The sequence below is a fragment of the Sceloporus occidentalis genome, unplaced genomic scaffold (genome assembly GCF_023333645.1).
Source record: "Sceloporus occidentalis isolate IW3139 unplaced genomic scaffold, rSceOcc1.0.p SCAF_29, whole genome shotgun sequence".
NCBI classification, from domain to species: domain Eukaryota; kingdom Metazoa; phylum Chordata; class Lepidosauria; order Squamata; family Phrynosomatidae; genus Sceloporus; species Sceloporus occidentalis.
In genome coordinates, this window is record NW_028317009.1 from 1,231,268 (window position 1) to 1,256,156 (window position 24,889).

Genomic DNA, 24,889 nt, shown 5'->3' on the forward strand with positions numbered 1-24,889 from the left:
CAAATTGTTAGCTAAGGTCATGGCCATGCGCCTGCAAACTTATATCCCCTTGTTGATACACAAAGATCAGGTGGGCTTTGTCCCGGGGAGGGAGGCCAGGGACAACACAATTCGGCTGCTTAATTTATTAGCATACGCACAAGGGCGCAAGCTTCCTTTGGCTCTCGTTTCCATGGACGCCGAAAAGGCGTTCGATAGAGTGGCATGGCCTTTTCTGTTAAAGGTCCTGGAGACTGTTGGTATTTCGGGCCATTTCCTGAACCAGGTGAAAGCATTGTACGCCACCCCTTCTGCCCAAATTAGGGTTAATGGGATACTCTCGCGACAATTCTGGCTTGAAAACGGCACTAGACAGGGGTGCCCGCTGTCCCCCTTCCTATTTATCCTGGCGATGGAGCCCCTGGCGCATGCGATTCGCTCTAATAAGGACATAGTTGGGTGTGAGGTGTCTAAAGTTACGCACAAACTGGCCATTTATGCGGATGATCTCTTATGCCTAACCCGCAATCCTCTCCATTCCCTTAAGTATATTACCTCGGAACTGTCTGCATTTGGTGCGTTGTCCAATTTTAAAATTAATCTGCAGGAGTCTGAGATCCTGGGGGGTTAATATATCGGACACTATGAGGGCTGCGATAACTAGGGCCTTCCCGTTTCGTTGGCAAGTTAAGGCGATCAAATACCTAGGTCTGTGGATCCCCGCAGACCTCTCCAAACTTGCTCCCCTTAACTATGGCTCGTTGTTACAATCTGTGACTGGCGACCTGCGCCGTTGGTCAGTCCCTCATATCTCTTGGTTTGGCCGTGTAGGTGTTTTGAAGATGAACATCCTCCCGAGATTCCTGTACCTATTTCAATCCCTGCCGATCTTTTTGCCGCGGTCTTACTTCGCCTCCTGTCGTAGACTTTTTTTGAAATATGTTTGGGGTGCACGGGCTCTGAGACTCGCCTACCGGCATCTTATTAGACATAAGACCAGGGGCGGACTGGGACTGCCTTGTTTGGAGAGCTACTGGATGGCTTCTCACCTGCGCAGGGTACTTGAGTGGTCCATAGGGGCACCTAAGCAGTGGATCTCGCTGGAGAGTTTCTTCTTGGGGTGCCATGTTTCGGCGGCGCCTTGGCTGCCAGCCAAGTATGGTACGCCTCTGTCGCGATGTCACCCCACAATATCCCCAACCCTCAAAGTCCTTCGTCGATTAGCCGCCAAGCAGATACTCACCTCGATCCCGGGCCCATTGTTCCCATTTACACATAATCCCGCCCTTTCTCTTCATGACAGTCAGGATCTCTTACTTTCACTAGTGCCCAAACATTCGAAATGTCTTCGGGTTTGTCAGGTCCTACAGGGTGACTCCTTTCGGCCCCTGGGTAATCTAGTCCCTCAGGATGTGCACCCCTTTCGTTTGACTTTCCTTTATCACCAATTAAAACATTATGTGCATACATTGTTGCCGAACCCACAACTCAGTCGGGATCTGACTGATTTTGAACGACTCTGTATAGTGGATTCTGAGCCTCCGCACCTCCTCTCTAGACTATATGCACTCTTATTGAACATCCAGGGGTCTACAAAACCGTTCTTTCTTAGCTTATGGGAGAGAGATCTCCAATCCCCTATCGCTGAGTCTGATTGGGACACAATGATTGGCCTGGTTCATAAAGGTTCGGTCTCAACTGGAATACAGGAATGCTCCTATAAACTACTCTCTCGGTGGTATAAAGTGCCTGCTGAACTACATATTTTCTTACCGCAGGTTTCCCCACTGTGTTGGAGGTGTGGGCTGGCGGAGGGCTCTAACATTCATTTATGGTGGGACTGTGCTGATATTCGCAGTTTTTGGCTAACAGTGATCCGGGTGATAAGGGAGGTTGCGGACCCTGGCTTCGTGGCATCTCCGGGTGCCCTATTACTGTATCAGGCGCAATCCTTTCTTGGTGTTTACAGGAAGTCGTTGACGATCCATCTCGTCCAGGCGGCGAAAGCAATTATCCCACGGTTCTGGAAAGTGGCAGGCCCCCCTCCTATTGGTGCGTGGGTGTCTCGGGTCAATTGTGTTGCGCAATTGGAGGATATGGTGGCCTCCTCCACAGGTCAGGAGTACCTTAACACCCTCAAATGGCTCCCATGGAATTTATGGGTTGCCTCACCAGGATTTGACGTATGTCCATAGGGTGGAGGGGGGTCATTGGTATAATTATGGGGTCTCTCCTTGCCCTCCCTGACGTTCTCTAGGGCTATTTACTTACCTGCACCTGTGCTTTCGCTAACGGCACCGGTCAGTGTGTCTTTCACATTATATTAGCGTGGGCATTCTGGAGTATCTCTTGTTTGTTCTTGGTTTGTTGTTTTCAGGTGAAGCCTGCCGTGCTGTGCTCTTTGCTCAACGGCATTGTATGGGCATACTCTCCGTCTGTTATTACACAATCTTTCTTCATTCTGTTGGAGTCTTTCGGACCCTGGTATGCTTATTGTAAAAGGTTGTGTCTGATAACCTCCTGTATTACTGTATTGTCAGGGGTGACTCTGCCTATTTCTATGCATGTATGATTTGTGATGGTTTTTTTTTTTCTTCTGCTTTCCCTGAATAAACGGAGATTTGAACTAACTTATTTGGCCCAGATTCTGGTAGATATGGTTAAAAACAAAAATTTGAGGTATCAGAATGTGATGCAATATAATCATTTTAATGACCCGATCATAAATGAACAGTTAACAATTCAACTATAATGCATTTCCATATGCTTGATTCCTCAATTTTTGGTTACATTAGCATAGTATTTTTTACATGTGTAGTATATTTTCCATGTTTCGTGATTAAAAATGTTCTAGTGTTTATCACCCACCTTTTTGTAAAAAAAGAATCCCAATCACGTGCCGGTGGTTTATTGAATAACAGTAAAGTATTTGGGACATTCTGTCCCTAATTAGCATTTTGTCTTGGCAAAGATGTTAAAATCAGGATTGTTTTAGTGCTGTTTCAAAATCATATGAACATTCTTTAAAATATAAAGTACATAGATACCGGGAAAATACAATAAGGATTATTAAATGGCACATTGATGGTAGGGATTAAGTGAAGTAACAAATCAGATATGAATAGATCCTTCCGTACACGCAACGTTCATCTCGGGTAAATCTCTAGGCTACTGCTATTCACCCTGTGGCAGTGTATACATTGTATACCTGTGGTATTATACCGCCAGGGCCGTCAGACCTTGGCAGCCACTAGGCACATGCCTAATGGATAATCCACCCCTTTTAAATAACCATCCTTTAGGGGATCATTAGGGTCTTGTAATTAAGAATGTAAAGGTGGTCTCACTTCCATTAGAGGACAAAGGTGACAGTATTGTCAAAATGGTAAAATGCAATGTTGCATGTATTCTACATGGATTTTTTTTTTTTACTGCTTATCACTTTTTTAGCCAGCAATAACATTACTGAAGTTGATGAAAGGAACCAAACAATTTAAACGTCAGCCATTTAACTACAGTCACGTTTGTTTCCAAATAAAACTACATAAACAGATTGTTTTACTTCCAGCTAGAAATACCAGAGGAGATGTAGAATTGCCAGTGTGTAAATCTAGACTTCAGGACAATCAAGATGTTTGGTCTTATAGGTGATCGGTAATTTTTTTTTACAATCAATAACCAATGATTAGAATTAACAAGTCTACATGGAATCTGTATGAACGGATTTTAGTTACATGTGGCTATTTATAATAGATGGCCAATAGAGATTTGGTTCCAACCAGAACACACACACCATTCTTCCCCTTGACTGTTTTTTATTGAGATGGAGAAACAATAGAAGATAATTTAAAGGAATACAAAACTGCTGCAAAAAAGCAGATGCACAGCTTTTCCAAAAGATGAAAATGTTGAATGGATATTCCATCATAAGGACACGTGCTGTGATTGAAGCTGAGAAGTTAGAAAAGTCACAGATTTCCTGCACTCCCCATAGCCTCACTAAAGCTACATTTAATGTCAAATTTTGATGGCCTGTTATCAAATGTTAAGCACAACAGTTACAGCCAAAGCACAGTAAATCCTCTGGAACGTAAGAAAATTTCAATTTCTTTTCTATTGAGATTACACTTTTGAGTTTCCTCTGGCTATTCAAAATCTTTAGAAAAGTCAATTTTAAAGATTTTTTTAGAATTCTAATCAAATATGTATTGGGTTTTCAACATTGCAGGGTCTGGTTAGTTCTATTTCTTGTAGCTATCTATTATAGACCTGCATTCTGAAAAGGTTTAGGTTCTTGACTACCAATTGATCTATCAATGTATGAATAGATACCCTTAATCACACTGTTGTTTATTGGCCAATGACTTATAATGGATTGCAAATTTTGAGACGGTCTCCAAGCCACTGGTGTAGCTACAGGGGTTGACCTGGTCTCCTGTCTCCTCGTGCCTATTCAAAAGTTTGGTTCCTAAACTATTTTGAACTGGCACAGGGAGACAGGAGCATAGTCATGCGGGTGGGATGTGTGTAAATGTGCTTGTGTGTGTGTAAGTGTGGGGGAGTGTTGGAAGGGGGACACAGACAAGTTAAGTTGGGGGGGGGGGTCCCAGGGCAATTTTGTTGCACCAGGGCCCTGTGGTTTATAGTTAAGCCCTTGTTTCAGGTATATTGTACCAATTATAAAATGCCTGAAGATACTTAAACCCGAAAGCTTGTAACCATTAAAGGAATAATCTTTACCAAATTTGCTCTTACTATGCCTAACACTTCATGTTCCTCCTTTTGCCACTCTGTAGACATGACCTCCTGAGCAACCTCCACCTAAATGGAGCCTCTGTCGGCCTCTTCTTGATTGGAGAATCATGAGGAAGTCACCTGAAGATGACATTTTACCCGAAGATAAACCCATGTCAACCTCTGCCACAATGGTGGAGCTTCTGGTGATCTCTCCCCTCGAGTTTAAGATTGGAGGAGAGGACATAGCTGGAAGCTCCACTCTTTTGTTTGCGAGGAGGTCATGTTTATGGGGGTGCAGATAAAGAAATATTGTCTGTCCCAGTCCTGAACAAGGTTCACTCTGGAATATGTGCAGTGTGTTGGTCTGCCACCGGTGCTTCTCATGCCAGAGCTTTTTTCAGCACATATATATATCCAAACTGTTTTTTGTTTTTTTTTGCCTGCTGCATTTGTGATACTCACCTGCTGGTCATCTCATAATGGCCAAAACCTGCAACCTCTTTACCCCGTATATAAGCCTTCCTGAACCAAGTCTGCTCAGTTTCTGATCTTCATATACTGCAGTCCTGGTCCTACTGTATCCCCATTGATGTCTTGGTTTACGAACCTCGGCTAGATTACATTTCCTTCTGCTTCATTTGACTCTTGGACTGTTTGACTGTTTTTTTGGGATTATCCCTCTTGTATCTAAATTTGGTGTATCATTTTTTCTTCTCTGTGCTAAATCCCAGCACTCGGTATCCTTGACTGCATTCCTGAACACTAGCCTGACAAAGATAGAAGGGGAAAGACCGTGTGACACATGGAAGCGAAAGTAGTCAGCAGAGAAGGTAAGGAGACATTGAGAGCATAAATGAACAAGAGAATGAGGGAGTGCAAGAGTGATTGAGTGTAAATGTGAGCGCCAAAAATGTAATGTCACAAAAACAAATGGGCCAAAAACCAACCAAAACTGTTTTTGGCCCATTTGTACACTTGTTATAAAGTATGCAGACAGAATGCATTCTAAAGGTTACTATTCATTTTTTCAGTGGGGGGTGGCTCTACCTTAAAATGAAAGTGGGAATGACAAGTGTTCTGTGTAGAACGAAAATCAAAGCTTTGTTGCCAGATTGTAACATTGTGCTTTTACTTGTAATTAGCACAGTGTTCCTCGTTGGTAACTTTAAAAAAAAAAAGTTACGGCCAAAACTAATGCACTATTACATAAACTTCATTGCATAATCATAGCGTCCTCTGACCTTTAAATCTTGAAAATATTTTCCATAACAATTCATTTTGATCCCCCTTAATATAAGTTTAAGCAGAGCAAAAAACCCTTTGTATGTAGTGTATAAAGGCGTGTGTTTGTACAGGCTTTTAATTATTATAATGTATTCCAAACAAATGATCTTTGCTCTTAACCAGACGGTTGAAGTTTCGCAGGCAGCACTGCCAACTCTGTATATTAAAATATTCAATTTTCTCTCTGCAGGTCATCTGCAAGCTTTTTGTTTGTAATAAATATAAAATTTGTTAAATATTCAACCTACAGAATCCTACATATACACATTTAAAATAAAAATTTAATTGTAAAATAGAATAGTCAGAAAATTATTCGAATTTGTTGTAAAATATTTATAAATAAAATAACGTTATACAATTTGTTTCCAAAAAAAGGCTAGTTAATAGCTTATTTTGTGCATGTTAAACACAAATGGATTTTGGATGCCTGCCATATGCCCAAGGAGACTGAAGCTCTTAATATGTCTTCTGATTTCATACACAAACATGTAAGTAAAGACTTAAGAACCAGCTCATCTACCACCACTTATTACCAAAGAATTGGGAGGGGGGGGATGAGAAATAAAAAAGAGCAAATGCAAAATACATCAGAACCTGAATGTATTTACTTATTTCTGTATGTACTGCCATGTAATCTTACCTCCTATAAGTACCACTATAGGGTCACAGTCCCACCAGCCATATGAACCTTGGACACACCTGTATCAGGGTTTTGATGGCAATCTCCAGGTCAAAATGTGAATGGGCAGGGTCTCGTGGTCATGCAGTCCAGAGTTGCCTTTATATTCTGGTTTGATTTAATGCTACCCCTAATGTTACCGGTTTGTATAGCACAGCTGGAATCGGCTCCCGACATGTCATGGTGTTCATAGAGACGGTCATCAGAACCATTTACTTGCCACCACTGAGTCATTGCAATAGAACTGCTGTAAAAGATTATTAAAGGAGTTGTAGCATATTGTAGTGCGTTCTGAAGTACACAAACCTATTTAGGTATTATGATAGTAGACTCTGAAATGTGTTCAGAGATTGGAAACTCAATGGAGCGATATGCAAAAATCTGTACTGAACTTCACCAGTAACAGCCGCGTCCCCCTCAGGTTGAGCCCTTGGGTTTGTTTGGCTGCCTGGTCCTTGTAGTTGGAGTCTGGGTGCGAGGGAAATGAATGGCATCAAGCTACTTCTGATATTCAAACACTGGAAGGCCTGCGAATGTTCTGATACATGGCTCATAGAACAGGCAAGGTACTACTGACTCTGTAAACCAGAAGCAATGGCCATGGAAGTGTGAAGATGCTTAAACGGTGCAACGATACACCGGTCTGTGTGTAGGGCAGAGCCTGAAAGGTAAATGAAAAGGAAACCTGTGTAAGGGGGCATGACAGAGGTAAATATAACATGAAGGTATACAAACACAACTTTACTTTTTTGTAATAAATGTACTATTTAAATATTGCTTTTAATATATGTTTGTTCTTTTTGCTCTACCTAAACCAACAGGTTATCGGGATCTCCATGCAAGGAATAAATACCGGAAACAATTACATTTATTTTCCACGGTGTTAATTTTAGCTACAACTTTTCCAGCATAGCGGACCACTGCAGGTTATTCATTAGACTTGTCCTTTTTAATGAAATGTTTGAGAGCTTTTTATTTCTGTAGATAATATATACATTTCTACATTATTGTGGCATTAAACTTGTCATGTTGTATTCACAACTCTAATTTCTGCAGGGCCAGAATCCACTAGTCTAATTGCTGGAGATATAAATAGATGCAGGAAGCAGTGGTCACCGGAAGATCAGACCTAAATAAAGACTTCTAAGCGTCAAACATCTAATATTTAACAATTGGGGAATAAATACAAAGGGGGGGGGGGGCTGGATGCTTTACAAATTTTAATAATGTGTATTTACGTTTATTTTATAAGCTTTGATGCAAGAACATGGCCTATTCCAGGCTATAAATGTATAAATCTCTTCCAGATTTATGGTATTAATGTTTGTTACATTTTAATAAAGAAATAGGATAAACATGCATTCTTGTTACAGGTATATTTTACTAAGCATAAATAGTTTCTTCATTGTTAATTAGATTTACTGTACTCACGCTTTAATTTAGAATGCTACACGCTCTAATATACATTGACTATAAATATGCAAGTGAAATGGTTAACTAAACTTGTGCTGGGTTCTGATTCTTCCCCCTACACACCAAAAGCAGATTTTATACATACCAAGATAGTTACATTCAAGGTTCTGCAGGTGTTTATGAATAAACACTGTGAGCCATGTTCAAGGTCATAAGTCATGATGCCAAGTTTATTGAAGAACTTACAACAAGACAAAAAGTATATAAGATAAAGAAAAGGGGAGTTGGGGTAGAGGAGCACTGTATTCCACAGGTATGTTGCATTTTATTATCTTTATTGGTAAGCATACCTATGATCATGTACTTTATCAATTCTATCTTCAATTCATTGTCCTTCAATAAACAAGTTTGACTCAAGTCCCTTGTTCTATTTTACCTTCAATTATTCGATATGAACAGAGGGAGCTTGCCGTTTCTATAAAGAAGGTAGCTGTAGAAGTTAAATCCTGAGAAGTCTTTAAAAATGGGAATAATGTATGGACCTCTTTACAACAAACTTTGGTGCTATTGGCATTCAACCAATGTAAAAGTGGGGGAATGAGAGCCTGAAAGAGAAATCTGTTACCCTCTTATTACCCTCAAGAGAACTCAAAATGCTTTGGGAATCTATTGATTCTCACTATATGGGATAAACCACAATGCACATAACAAAAGCAACTGGGCAAATGGATATATAAACCCTTTGGTGTCTGATACTATAGAGCGATTTGTAAGTGACTACACAAATACAGACCTTCACACAACAGTATTCAATACATTCATTGTAATCGGTTCCTGACGTTGGCAAAATTGATGCCGAATGTCTGGCTGTCCACAAGAAATTAGATGAGTCAGTGAACTCTTAACCAAACACCACTATATTGGGGAGATGTACAATAATTGGCAGTGGGTATGTTTAATGTTGTAGAGCACTATCTAACCTGGGCATGACAGACCCATGCCATAGGTCAATGAGACCATGTACTGTGTGAGCCACCGTCGCCATTGGAGAGACCGGCCCTGGAGAGCATCCTTCCAGACACACATGACAAAGTAAGCTATTCCACCTACGTTTTGAATCCTGTTCTTGTTGTGCCCAACCTCTTAATAGTCATGAATGTACATATGCACAGACTATATATATATGAACAGGGAAAGCATAACACACAAGTAAGCTAGGTCTAATTAACTTTACAAACTGCGCGGTGCCTACTGCTACCAGTTTATAGGATATGTGCAAAGGCGATCTTATAGTGATAAACAAAATAAGATAACTGGCAGCAGCAAGCTTGTATTCAGACACGCTCTTAGAAAACTTCCATTAAGGTTAGAGTTTGGTTACTCAAGCAATGTGCATGTGTCCAATCTTTCATGAATTCACTTTAATGCATTTATGAATATGCATAGTTCTTACAGTGGCTTCTACAAAGGATGTTTTTTTAAGTTCATACTCATACTTGGTGACAGATGGTTTTGCAGTTGGTGGTCTCGTTGGCATTTAGGTGGTTACCTAGCCTTCAAATGCTTTTGAGACATGCTGTAGATTTCACTGTATCCAATGACTTATGTGAGAGTGGCTTTATTTACTAGGGGGTATAAACACTAGGGATAGTTTTGCAAGACGTTAAGGACCTTAATTACAGGTGTTCTGCGATGAAGCTTGCACAATGTTTTCATTCATGAACACACAGAAGGTTTTACCCCTTTCCAGCCATCCTTAGTGTGAACAGCCAATAGGTGATCAGCAGAACAGTTTCCTATTGGGTGCCAAACTACCATGTCTAACTTGAATTTACAAGAGGTGACCCCTGCTGAGACATTCACATCCGGTCAAACACTGGTTACTGTTGCTAGTTTTCTAAAAAGCAACAAACCCCACAAACTGACAACATGAGACAATAATGAAAACATTGTCAAAAAACTAATTTTAATTATATTTGCTATGCACGGTTGAAAGGATTTCTGTTTACATAGTTATACTTGTAATAAGTTATACACAGAAAAAGCCGCTTTACAGGTAGAAATGACGTAAGATCATATTCACCGCATTTTACAGAAAATTATAATTCATTCGCTGAAGTGGCATTCTATTCCGATGGGTTCTGGATGACAATAAGTAGATACTCTTTGTCTGGGGGGGAAAAAGTGATAAGATAAATCAGGTATTTAAATTTCTTAAACTAAGTATAGTCTCCACGTGTTCATTTATGACATGAAAAAGTGTTTAGATTTACTTTATGATGCATATCTATAGAGAGATTACATTTAGCAGTAAGAACTATTTAGAGCAGTTAAAGTAAATGTTATATACTATAGCAGGGGTGTCCAACGTGTGGCCCTCCGGTTCCTTCAGGACTGCATCTCCCATAATGCTAAGGGGCCGGCGGGTGTATGGGAGAGGTAGTCTTGTAACAGTTGGAGGGCCGCAGGCTGGACACCCATGTACTATAGGAAAGAGGTGGATTTACATCTTTTGGGGAACTGTGTTCTTATGATGCTCAACCAATCCTATCATAGCCCTAGGTCTGGTAGAGCATTATGGGAGATGTAGTGCCACAACAGCTGTAGCGGTTGGTTACCATGGCTACCCCCAGCTTGTCTGTGCATCTGTTTGAGTATCCTGGGGGGTGTCAAACTGTTGGACTTGAGGGCAACAACTAGACTGGATTTTCTAGATATCCCACCATGAGCACCAGCACTTAATTCAAATATGTTAGGACCCGATGTAATTACTTGTTGTCAAAGCAAGGATTCCTAGATATGCCTGTGCTGTTTGCACCCTATTTATTTTTTATCATTTGTAATACATTATCTAATACGATATGTTTCGTAATACCTGGGGCAACCATTATCTCATGCTTCTTTGATCGGATTCTGAGAAACGTCAGATCGTTTTGTGGATCGATATCCCGAACAGTACTTCTGGCTTTCATTGACAACTGGTGAAGGAGGCCAGCATACTGCACTGTGGTAGAGTTGTCCATAGTAGTCCTTATAGGGATGCCTACAAAATGATATGGAAGAGAGAGGAAAATGATAATATGCAGCAAGATGGCAAAAAAAAAAAAAATGGCTAGATTCCACTAAATATATCATATAAGTTAATAAAATACATAGAGGAGCGTAACCCAATTCCTAACTTTTGTATGCTTTCATTTCATTTACTAAATCTAGTTTTTTGGGGGTTAAATCTCTAACAGATTTTCTTTTCCTCATTCTTTATACATGGAAGAGGATTGCATTCATATCGTTACATGGATGTCTATTGTTACTATCTCCACTTCTCACACACCAAAGAGATTGCATCTTCACACATTTATTTTCAAAACATGGTATTCTTCTGTTTGTGTTTATAAAGGTAATATGTATTGTGTTTAGGAAATGCAGGCGGCAACAATGTATGAAATGTATCACCTTCTGAATTGACCACGATGGTTCCAATCACGCCTTTGTGAGACTGAATCCTCTTCAGGGTTTCCTCGACTTCAGCCTACAAGAAAAAACATTCAGATTAAAAAGGCGATTCGCCTACCGACGTGACTTTACAAGCCCCTCATCTTTGGCAGTGCATATGAGGGGAATCGGACCCCATCAGCCCCCTGCTTTCTACACCCATTTACACAACTGAGCGTTTTTACAATTAATTTAAAGAAATGAGCACTCCAGGCTCATGTAACCAGGTATCTCCTTGATAAATGCCCCATACAGGGCAACCATAGATGGAATACAGCCCCTCAATACATTCCTGAAACCTACTGGAAAAGGAGCATGTGAAAATCTGCAGCAATGGCAATATGTAGACTACTTTTTTTGTATCAAATTAGGATTGGTTTAGTGGTGCTTCATCAGGAACCACCACAAAGGGCTGGTGGTGGAATATCAATCATCTAGATGGCTACAGTTCAAATATATACATCAATACAGCAACATCCCTGGAAAACATCAGACATTCTGCATGCAAGTATCATTAATCAGGTATTAAATGTCTACAAATGTGCCCCATTTACCCCCTATTAGCTCACAGCCCATGCACTCACCATCCTGCTTCTCCACCGCACTAAACTGACAACAAACTTGGCTTCACTCGGTTGCTAAGCGACCACCGGAACTTGCCACTCGGCTATTCAGCCACAGGCATAAAATTCCAAACACTAAAGACTTACTTAATGCTCCAGAAAAACACGTTTTACTGCAAACCATATGGAGTTGTGTTATTTATATAGTTTGCGTAAAAACAAACATTCACAAAGCTACAAACAACTCATTTTCACAACATGGTTCATCTAATCTAAGCACGAGAATGCAGTTACATTGTATCTTTTGTGTTTAAAACAATGTCACATGGCTGAAGTTGGCAGTTACGGGGATTTAGCACCTCTGGTGGTCACTTCGTGGTACTGCAGGGTGCAGCACATGGTTCACACGCTGTGTTGCACCATTATTATTAAATGTGCATATTGCTAATTAATAAATATAATAATAATTAATAATAGCAACAACATGATGATGGTGCTTATAATAATAGTAATAATAATAACAAATATTTTATTATTTTATGCAGAATTTAAATGTGTAGCGGCATGCAAGCCTTCTTGATTGATAATAATTGAGCTGTTCTGAAAAACCAAAAGAACCCCCTCACCTGCCCTGGATAACGAGAGTAAAAAATCAGAAAGACATTATGAGGTAAAAACCAAAAAAAAAACTTATTTTCATTATTTTACTGTGTTTTATACATCAAGCTGCTGCTCCAGACCTCCAATTATTGGAGCGATGAATATTGTGCATAAATATTTTATGTTGCAATTTATGTCCTGATTTGTTACTGAAAATGTTTGCGTTATGAATATGTAAGCTATAAATATTTGTAGAGGTGAAAAAGTAACAATTGTCTTAGCTATACTACAATCACTTTTTAGGTAATAATCTATAGTTTAATGTAATTAAAACCTAATTTAATTATCATGAGGTAAAGAGCTGCATCTGGAGTAGTCGCCATGGAAACCAATTGAATGCTTCTGCTGATTGCACAAATATTCTACTTTACTTTGGAAGTCAAGAAACGATTTATAAAAAGTTATATTTTATAAAAAATATCCAATTTAGAATTAATTATAATGAAGTGTTTGGGGTAATAACATTTTTGAGGACATTTTTGCCTTTATGGAAAGTACCAATGTGTCCCAGAGCTAGAATACACAATGGGGCTGCTAATAAAATAAGAGCTCTTGTTACCTTTTTGCTGATTTAGGAGCTTTTTTTCTTCCAAATCACAGATTGGAAGAAGTTTTTGGCTTTGCTGTTTCTTTTATTAATAAAAACCCATTATAAACCTTAACCTTTCTTTAATCCGGGGCATTAATCTGTCTAGCAGACTAGAGATCCCTTAATAAGCGGGATCAGCTTGAGAGGGATATTATTTATGAAGGCTACGCAGAGGGACCTGATGCTGTCAACCATTAGGTGACCGGTCATAGAAATAAAATGACTGTCTCTTTAAAAGAGACAGTATCAGATTAATAGGTGCAGGAATACACGATGTGTGTATGTACTGGGAGGGAAGATATAAAACTGTGTCCAAGTGTGCCCTACAGGGACAGAATTTAAAAATATCCATGCTGCACCATGAACATTAGTGTAGTTGGGCTCACTGATAGTTGCCAAGTGTCCTGTGTTAACTAGGACTACATTGCTTGCTGTCTGCTATGACATTTCTGTAATGTTTGTTGTTATTTGTAACTGTTGGAAGCCATCAGTGATTTCATATCAAAATTGGCAACTTTGCACTGCTCTTTAGCGATCAGAGACATCCTTAAGGCAGCGTGATCAGCAAGATTATTAACAGTATATATGTTTTTCATAGTACGTCTGCCAAAGTAACATAAATATTCTGTTCCAGGAACACGCGGCTGACTAAAGAGGGACTGCGGCTTGTTGGCTTAACAAGGAGTTGGACCAGAAAGCACAATGGACCTGAATGAGACTGAAAACACCTTTACACAGAGATCAAAGAACTGAATTAATTAATTTATTTTATGAATCAGAATGTTACTGGTTTGAAAGAGCAAGTGAGATAAAATGCAGAGGAACCTCTTCAGGAGAACAAATAGACAATGCTTTGAATGTGGATTTGGAATAGAATAGGAAATAGAACTTAAAGGTATCTCTGAAGAAACCACACAATTAAATCAGTTCCAATCCCAAAGAATCGGGAAGCTTCATTTCACTCAACTTCATTTCTTTGTACATCTCTACATTATATGGCGCTACGACTGTCAGACCATAACCAAAGTTGTCTACATTTTAGGAGCCATGGTTTCTTTAGACCTTGGATTTGTCTACTCGTGGTGGCCCACCTTATTGACTTACTATCAATAAGTACAGTTGGGTGCAGAAAGATGCAACCGCACTTCAACCCCTTTGGACAAACCAAACAAACTGGGAGACGCAGTTGGAAAATGAAAAACAAAACGCAATTCCTTGAGCTTGACGAGGTACTTCTTGAGAAATATTACACCAGATAACCAAGAAATCACATGTGTGAAGAAAGCCTTTCAACGGGTAGATAAGGTAAATTTCTAGCACCGCATGGTTCGCCTATTAACCTTAATTATCACTAATTTACTCTGTTGTATGTTGTTTCTAGGCTAGTTTACGACGAGTCTGAATGGAGTCAGTATTTATAAAGAGTTTTAGTGTTTATTGGTAATTGGTAAGGAGGCAAATACATTATAAAATTGACAAAGATTTAGCTGACGTGAAGGAAAGATCAAGAGAGCTCAATATGTACAGCTTGGAGGAAAGAAGGGAGAGGGGATGTGATAGAAAGCTTTACATACACAAAGGGATATAGCAAAAGACATGAGGCACTTTTTAAAGGAGGAGAAATATTAGAACAAGAGGTGATGATCTAAACGTTGAGGGCCAGGGGTTTAGATGTAAACAGAACAGCCTCCCATCAACCATTGGTTGATGGCAGACGAGCCCCCTGCTGGCGACCAATAGGGTCGCTCGTACAGACTGTTAAACTCCTGGTGCCGTATTTGTTCGGCAGATCCCGCTGGTCTCCCTGTTCTATCATTTATTAACTGATAGAACAGGGAGACCAGTGGGATGTGCCGGGTAAGTTGCAGCATTGGGGTTTTAAAAGTCTGCATGAGCCACTCTGTTGGTCGCTCGTGCAGACTTTTAAAACCCCAATGCTGCAACTTACCCGGCACATCCCACTGGTCTCCCTCCCTGTTCAATTAATTAAATGTCCGTACGAGCGAACAATAAAGTCGCTCGTATGGACATGTAACTAATGGAACAGGGAGGGAGACCAGTGGCATCGGCAGGGTAAGTTGCAGCATTGAGGTTTTAAAACCCCAATGCTGCAACTTGCCCTGCAGATGCCACTGGTCTTTAACTAATTGAACAGGGAGGGAGACCAGTGGCATCTGCAGGGTAAGTTGCAGCATTGGGGTTTTAAAACCTCAATGCTGCAACTTACCCGGCAGATCCCACTGGTCTCCCTCCCTGTTCAATTAGTTAGTCTGTGCCGGGTTAAATGTCCGTACGAGCGACCAATAACATTTAACTAATTGTTATTGGGCAGTGCGAATGAGCCTATTGGTCGCCTACAGGGACCTCCTCTGGCATCAACCAATTGGTTGATGCCAGAGGAAGACCCTGCAGGTGACCAATAGGCTCACTCGCACGGTCTTTGTAACCCCTGACAGCGAACCTATGGATTTCCGCTCCCATTAACCCCTTCGATGCTGCGTTATCTAACACAGCATCGAAGGGGTTAACGGGAGCGGAAATCCATAGGTTAAAGGGCCGTGCAAGCGACCAATAGGTTCACTTGCACGGCCCCTTAACCCTTTAACATTTAACTAATTGACCAATAAAGTCGCTCGTACGGACATTTAACTAATTGAACAGGAAGGGAGACCAGTGGCATCTGCAGGGTAAGTTGCAGCATTGGGGTTTTAAAACCCCAATGCTGCAACTTACCCTGCCGATGCCACTGGTCTCCCTCCCTGTTCAATTAGTTAAAGACCAGTGGCATCTGCAGGGCAAGTTGCAGCATTGGGGTTTTAAAACCTCAATGCTGCAACTTACCCTGCCGATGCCACTGGTCTCCCTCCCTGTTCCATTAGTTACATGTCCGTACGAGCGACTTTATTGGTCAATTAGTTAAATGTTAAAGGGTTAAGGGGCCGTGCAAGTGAACCTATTGGTCGCTTGCACGGCCCTTTAACCTATGGATTTCCGCTCCCGTTAACCCCTTCGATGCTGTGTTAGATAACGCAGCATCGAAGGGGTTAATGGGAGCGGAAATCCATAGGTTCGCTGTCAGGGGTTACAAAGACCGTGCGAGTGAGCCTATTGGTCACCTGCAGGGTCTTCCTCTGGCATCAACCAATTGGTTGATGCCAGAGGAGGTCCCTGTAGGCGACCAATAGGCTCATTCGCACTGCCCTGTAACCCGTGACGGCGAACCTGCGGATTTCCACTTCCGGGAATTGCCGCGAAGACAAGGTAAGTTAGAAGAGGGGGGGGGGCAATGGTAGACGAAGACGAAGACAATCACGAAGATCTTCGTGGTGTGTGTCTTCGTCTTCGCCTACGTTTTACCGCCGCTGTCTTCTCTTCGGCGTGTCTTCGGAACGAACACGAAAACGTACTCTTCTTGTTCGTTTCCATGTTCGCCCGAAGACGAATGCACAAGTCTAATGATAACATCCACAAAAACTAGCTTTTTCATTTCTGTTTCATTTCATGCTGTTAGGATTCTCCTTTATTTCCTTGGCAGTGTGGTTTGAATTCCCTGCGTCCTCCTAATCAATGTTTGCCTTCTATCCAGCCAGCGTTCCTTTCATCATCTCTGTTCCTCGCCCAAACCTTCCATTCCAATCCATTAATCCTCCATCTTTCCCCTCATTCCTTGGCATTCTGTATTTTCCATTCCCCTTCAGACATGGCGCACACCGTGGTGTTCTCGGGCTGGACAGATACTGATATGTTGTCCAAGCCCTCTGTATTTTCGTAATAGTCTGCCTTTATGGCTTTGGTTTTTAAACTTCTGTTCCATTTCCTCCTTTCTTGTATTCTTCATTCTTTGATGTTATCTTTCTCCCACTCTTTCAAGGTTTTAGACTCACAATGGGCCTAGTCATCGAGTTCTCTCCTCCACCCACACTTTATATGAACGCCTCGCCCAACCAAGACCAACTCAACGCTCTTTGCTTTCCATAAAAACAGGAAAAGGCAGAGTCGTTATCCCAAGTGGTTCTTTTCGTTTGTAATGGTAGACCGTTGCTTTTGAAACCGTACCACGGCTAACATTTTACAGAGTAGGTGATATTTACTCAAATAATATTTCCAACTAGTTCAATTTGCGCCGCCTTTGGTAAGCTGTAGGTTAACTGGTTGCGGGCCTCCAAATGTCTTCGGCTCCAAGTTGAGCCAAATCATGTTCCTTAAGAAACAAAGTATTCATCAGGGTGTCTTTTATGTTTTACTGGATCGCACCTGGCAGCGCTAACAGCAAAGGCCTTCAAATGACTTGTTTAAGAAAATGGGCACTTGTAACGCACGCCGTTAATGTAACACACTTGATACGACGAAGTTCTGATCTTCAGAGAACCTCTATTTGCACAGCTGGAAAGAGGTAATTCTGATATATCTAAGAGCGGAGCCAAGCTGGAGGTGTTTACTACAGAGTAAATGGATAACTGAGTATATTACTGTATTGGATTTGGATCTTGGTCGGCTGATAAATATATACACCATACTTACGCACAAATGGGTCCTGATGAGTGTTTATATACGTGAGCCTACACGTGTGCTGTGTATATAACGCGGGGCCTTGATTGTTCCAGCAGGATGTGGGTTTATGATGGATGAGGTTACCTTGGAAGAATGTAAACAGCTGGGCTACCAAGAGTGGGCAAGGCATAAAAGTTACAGAAGGAGCAAAAACAGAGGTTAGAACTTGGCTCTTGTAGGAAAAAGTGCTCAGGGAAGCGTGCAGTCTAGCTCTCAGGTCTGTAAACTTTACGAGTTAAGCATGTGTGACGGGGTATTCACAGGTATTCGCCACTGGACATTGTAGATCATTTTAGACTTGATCCATCAACACCCTAACGCCACAGGCTCTGAGGGTGCATTGTGCGTTGTGTCACAGTTGAGCATTCTAGGGCTGTAAGAAGGAAAACAAACATGCATTTAATATTAGTTGGCTCCCGCTAGATTGTCATATCGGACCCACAAGAGTAAGAGTTAAGGTACGGCTTGCATTTAGGTGGAGACTGGTAAGTACCAAAACTGTTGTAAACTTGCCGGTTAGTCTGCTTGAAGTTATGTCTGCCTCCCTCACAGGTGTAGATGGACTGCAGTACTGTAGAAATTGCCCCCTAAAGAGACATTCGAGCCACCATATGCACTCAAATACATATGAAAGCTACATGATACCTTTAAATGTTTATGGTGCAGAATCCTCCTAGATGCATTTGCCCCTTTACCCACCTCCAGCCATTGGGGGCGAGACGCTTCATACCATGGAGGAGGCGGGTAGCTCCAGAGCTGCAGCTTCTGCCGAAGGTAGCACTATACCTGCGGTTTATCTTCATTTAGGAATCAACTTCAAATTTCTTTTTTTGGAAGACAGAAATATAACCCCCCCCCCCCCCCAAAAAAAAACTTCGATAAAACCTGAAGAACCTGAAGTGTAATGTGATAATTGAAGATGGCTTTCTGCTAACTGAACTTGAGGATACATGAGATCTGTGCGTCCCATCCATGGTATGAGGGTCTATGTTATATATTTTAATTAATCTATCACTGTATGTATTATATAGGCTGTTCTTTACTATTTAGTAAGGCTTTTTAGAGACCTGCACTATAGACGAGTCCCTCAAGGTGGCGCCCTTGGCCCAGCTAATATCATTTCACCCTCGCTGCTGAAGCCATCACTCCACTTAATGTCATGCAGGTTTATTTAATTGTTGGCATAACTTTGTTAATGAATTCTGCCAAGATATTGTTTTAAAAGGCGCTGGGGGGGGGAGGGTCTGTGCGCATGAATAATTAATGTGCTTACTGTAAAAGAGACAGCTTGGGACATATGTATATTTTCTTTTACCTGTAGGATATTTCTATATGCAGCGAGCCTTACCTAACCTACCACCGAATCGGCCTCATCTTCTAGAACCTGATACACCCGCTGGTAAGGGCAGAGGTGACCAACTGCACATAATACAATGATGAACTGCAGGTAATAAGCTTATTAAGATTGCAGCAGATGTTGCTGCTTTTGTATGCTAATAGGAATGTTAACGGTCACTTTCTTCACCTTTGAGAGCCAACGCAAATAAGTACAAACATACATTTCTTTATATCATATGCAAATTGATTTTATTAGCGGTCCAGGTACAGGCGGACCGTGCAGAGATTTATTAGAAAGAATGCCTTTCACTGGGGTAACCTTTAGAGATATTGATAGTAATGGAAGCTCATCAGCAGATGGATTACGGAGGGTTTCCTTAGAATAGATGTCTTTAAAAGATATAAGGTTTTCTTTATGAACGGCTATGAGATGCAACACGGTGACTGCATGTTACAACCGCTGGAGAAATTACTTAAAGATCCATGTTGGCCAATGGATCTAGTAATATCAAAGACCCGCAGGCTCGTTCATGCTGTGGTGACACATGGCAAACACAAGTGGGGGGTTCTCTGTGCAGACGCAATCAAATGGCTTTATTTGATCACTCCTTTTTTTCTGCTGTCCATGGGAGATCTTGGCTCACCTACAGTACTTTGGAACCAGCATAGTAGTAGATGTGTCCAGTAGTCATGTTATGTACTTAGACACTGAATTGCAAATGGTTGGGAGAAATCAGTTTGGGCTGGATTCACAGTTCACATGCGATCTAGTAATAATATCCCATCATCTCTTCGCCGATGATGGTGCGTGCCCAAGAACCCAACCCAGGACGATTAGAGGATTGGGCAGAGTGGCCAGCTACAAACATTCCCAGGAATATACATATTGTGCAAACTCCCAATATTCATCTAAGGCAGATAAATGCTGTAGGATGCTGCAGTGTTGTACATTTTGTAAAACAAGAGGAAACCCTGATGGAAAATATATTTCTCTGGATTATTTCAACTTGATTTGTACACAGTGTGTATTAATTGTACCCTCTGTTTTGATACATTTAATAATAAAATACTGAAAATATGTTGCCTGTGCGCTCAGAAGCGCACCCACGGGTACCACATTCCTTCTCTCGTTTTACCTCCGCGTGCCTACTTTCTCAATCCAGCTTTACTTTCCAAGTTGGCTCCATCTGAAGCCTCCTAAAATGCCATAGGAACTTGGCACTCATAGTTAGCAGGTCCACCAGCCAGTCTTCAGTATACATCAGGCCTTCAACACACTAATGTGAATACATGTGCTTTGATTCCGACGTGTGTCTGCTTTACCTAGCTCTTTGAATTCCTTTCCATGGAATGTCCTGGCTTCATCATCATTCTTTGGCAGATATATTTGATCAAAGTGCTTAAAAATCAGAAGCCTGGAGAACGGCTTTTTAGTAATCTCAGCCCAAAATGTCCAATGAGCCAAAATAAATGAATAAAGAGGTGCAACAATGGAGACCCCATCAAGTTGGATACTCCATTGTGGTTCGTGTTTGGCATTCCCAATTTTTGTAGCTTTATTTTAGATGAGATACATTTGGAGAGTATGATTGGCACAAGGCAGTGAGAAGCCCAGTCCGTTGACCTAAAAGTTTTCAGGAATCAGATTTTTTTTGCTTGTGATCCCCCAAATTTGTCGATAACTCTTGCTTTTGCCACGCTACCCTGGCCATTGTAGGAAAAATGTTCTGCTTTTTTTAATAGACAAAATGTCCAAACTGTCCAAAATGAACTTATTCTATTAGTATGGAAATCTATTCTTTGCTGAGAATAAAGGCACCTTTTAGAAAGTGTTTGAATAAAGTTACTTACTTACCCGCAAAGAGCTGAATAAGATATTTTCTAAATCGGGATCGCTATTTAGGGGATTTGGTATTTTCCACTAGCTTAGTGAAACACACAGACACCGGTTTCTTGCAGATAATATTTCTTGGTGACCCGTGAAAGCAGAACTCCCTGGGAGTTTGCAGATTGTAAGTGGGCCTTCATAATATAACCACTTCTGAGAATTAACCCGATGAGCAAACTGAGCCCTTGGTGAATAAATAAATAAATAAATAAATAATCCCATTTTGCTAAATCGTGTTTTATTTGCTTCCCGCGTTCGGGAAACCGCATAGTATGCCCAGATGAATCGGTAAGAAATGGCTTGGTAACTGAAACCAGGTGATGCCACCTCGCCAGGAAAGGGATTTATTCTACGTATATTCAAATAGGAGATTTCTTGAGAGCCTTGCTGAGTATGTACGTGATTAATGTAAAGGGCACTTTATATGTTTAAAAATAGAAGTACTTAAAACGTGTTTAGCGCATGTTGGCAGCCTGGAGGAGATCCGTACGAGAAGAATTTTCTAGCATTTCATAGCTAAAAACGTAGCCACAACATTTATAAATATAATACTGAATAGCGCTGCACAGGCTTCGTAACTTAAATCCAAAAGGAGATTTATTGGGTCTAAGCTTACCTTAGGTTTATTGACCTTCCTGAAGTCATCACTATAATTCACTCGCTTGATTTATGACACAAAGCTTTTCTTTTATCAGTTTTTTTTTAAAAAAAAGTACTTTTTTTTATCACTATTTGTGACACTTGTAGAAGCCGTAACAATGCTTTTGCACTGTTGTTTATCACACGTAATCACGTAGCCAAGGCAATGCTCAAGGCATATTTTAATTATTAGCAATTTAACAATTATGGAACTAAAGGCATATCAGCAAACTAGTGGTCCTTTCCACCGGGGGGCTTCATAAAGGGATGGTGCTAGCCCCTTACAGGTGGTCGCAGGGGAGTAACTAGAAACCACAGGGCCCTGGTGCGAAAATTCCTCCCGTGCCCCCAACTTCAACAGCTGGTCAGTGCCATTATTGCCCCTTACCCCCCCCCCAACATTTTATACATTGTATTTAACAGGCTGGTGTTGGGTTTTCTCTGGATAACTGGGTGTCTCCGCAAGCAAAACTTTGAGCTTTGGAAGGCCGAAAATATTGGTGTGACCCCGAGGGGCTTACTTCCCAAGAGGGGCTGCAAAGGCTTTAAAGAGTTATTGTTGACATATTCTTCAGTGTACATTTCTTTAAACGTGACAATGAACATACTAAGGTCTGTGTATGTTGTATAGCTGCACTCGTTATGTACGTGCCATGTGCCCACATCGTGCATGGGTATCATGACCAAACAATTCATCCTTCATGCCACATTTTGTTGTTTAATGTCCCAGTTTGGGGCTGCTGTTCACCCTTCTTGTCGCCCAGTGGCCAAAAACTAAAACATTAAAACATTGCCTGAATACAGAAGCTCCTGAAACTCAGCAGGTTAATTTCTTTTGTTTCCCAGCCCTTTACTTCCATAGGAACACAGAGCTTGTTTTTTAAGCTGATTATTTCCCAGAAACGAAATGAAGTGGATTGTTTTAATTACATTTATTTCATCTGGTGCATTCATATGCTTATCCTCTTGGGTCGTCTGCCACTTGTAATCTTATGCTATTATAGGTGCCTGTCTCTTCTTACTGAGATTATTTTAGACTTTATATACTCATTTTAGATGTTCTTTTGGGTTGAACAACATCTTCCTCCCATACTTTTTGTCCCAACTAGTCTCTAACTATATACAGGGTTGGATACGTCCATTTAGAACCTAGGAGGTAAAAAGTATTCATTTTAATTTCAATTGTTTTCACATTGGAACGCACCAGGCTTTTTCAAATCACTTTTTAGATTTACTTAGAACCTAGGAGGTAGACAGAACATTTTAAGGGTCAACGATGCTTGCATAGAGATCGGTATAAGATAGCAGAAGACATTAAGTGCCCAAATTGGAGCCGTGGCTCACATGATATTATGTCCGCTCTCCAAGCCTACCATGTCGTGTTAGCCCAACAATTCACGTATAGTAGTTGTCACCCATACGTTCTTGTCATACGCTGCTTCATTGCTTCTCTCTTCTCTTGTGTCATCAGCCACCGTTCCTTTCCTTTTCGTGGGCTGCTTGAGTATCTCGGTGTAGTTCTCCATCTACCACCGCTATAGATAAACAAGTTCGATGCACAGGTTCAGTAAGCATACCTTGTTTTCCCATTAAACCTCTTGAGACAGCGTAAAAAACAGTGCAGTTATTAAAATTGCAATAAAGGGCTGAAAATGAGTGTCTTTTGCTGTAATAACCGACACAGTGCCTTTTATTTATAGACTTAAATATTGTACCCCTTACAGTTTTTTAATAATTATTAAAATTGCTTATGTATGTATATGGTAATTAAAATCTCCCATATCATGCCTCTTGCCAATAACATAGCAGGTGCTGCTTTCATGTAACACGAGGATATATAACGCAGACGCATGTTTATTGTTGAATATTGTGAGCACGCAGCAGTTCTCAGCACCCTGCGCGGGATGAATTGTTTGGTTGCGCAATGGCCCTGCGTGTCCCACCACAGTGAAGAAGATCCATGTAGGTTATTATTTAATAACCATCAATCCTGTAGCCTCTCGGATAACCAAGGATGGAAATGGTGGAACCTGAGAGTTGAGGTACCCTATGAAAGTATTTTGCGTACAGCAATAATGTGTTTTTATCACAATGGTCTTGGTTATCCATGGATCCCTTTAAATACTCAATGAATGGGTCATTGTCATCACGCCTGTCTGCTCATTTATTAACGTGATTGTAAACACTAATGAAAAAGAAGCGCTCGATGTTCAAACAACTGGCCCTCTTACCCTTTACGGCATTGAGAGTAAATGCTTTCTTTGATATACGAATATACGCTACAAGTCTGGACATCATGGACATCTACAACTTGGCTTAGCCCATCCCCTACTGGAGCATTCTTGTATTGAGGCTTTACCAGCCCTTTCATGTTGGTCTTGTATCATCATACAATTTAACAATTCTTCCTAAGAATAACTTTCTATTACGTTACAATAATTAGTTGTATTGAATGAAATGTAGAAAATATATTTGTGAAATCTAATGAACAACAATAAAGAACTGGAGACTATACGTTTTCAGTTGCCCTTCATTACTTTAGCCAAGGTACCTGTTAGCAAACGATCTGTAGCACTCGCCTTGGGGGAATCATCTTTCTTTTTGTATCAAGGTACAACTTTAGCATCACATTTGCAATTTAATTGTGAGCAGAGTTAATGATCTTGTACCATTTGGATTCAAGTGATGCCGAGACATTGCTCTAATGCGTATTCATTAGGTTATTATTGATAGCATTTTCCATTCCCATTGTCTGTTCGGTGACAAGTCGATAAAGATCATGCAGAACACACATTTCAACTTGAATACCTTTTGCAAGATATTTCTGTTGACCTCCTGTGTAGGTACTGAGTATCTTTTCTTTGAAGGCTCCTGTTGGGATCTGTTACTTTATATCTATTTACTGTTAACGTGAATCAGTCTTGTACGTGCCCACTTGGGTGTACAGGTTCTCCTGAACCAGTGCATCGCCATGTGTCGCTTATTCATTTTTTTTGGTTTCATACCAGAGTTGACTATTGATAGTTGTGTGTGTGTGTGTGCATCCAGCCGGGGGCTACATACAAGGAATGGGATCT

At 40.9% G+C, this 24,889-nt stretch overlaps 1 protein-coding gene across 1 annotated transcript; it reads right to left on the reverse strand.

Moving 5' to 3' along the window:
• Nucleotides 1–10,218: 10,218 nt before the first annotated feature.
• LOC149299106 (dynein light chain roadblock-type 2-like) lies at nt 10,219–23,338 on the reverse strand. The gene is made up of 4 exons (XM_089486593.1): nt 23,234–23,338; nt 11,546–11,621; nt 10,968–11,135; nt 10,219–10,262 (listed from the first exon to the last, which is right to left on the reverse strand). Exons 1-4 carry the CDS (start codon nt 23,336–23,338, stop codon nt 10,219–10,221), a joined length of 393 nt encoding a protein of 130 aa, XP_089342719.1.
• Nucleotides 23,339–24,889: the final 1,551 nt, after the last annotated feature.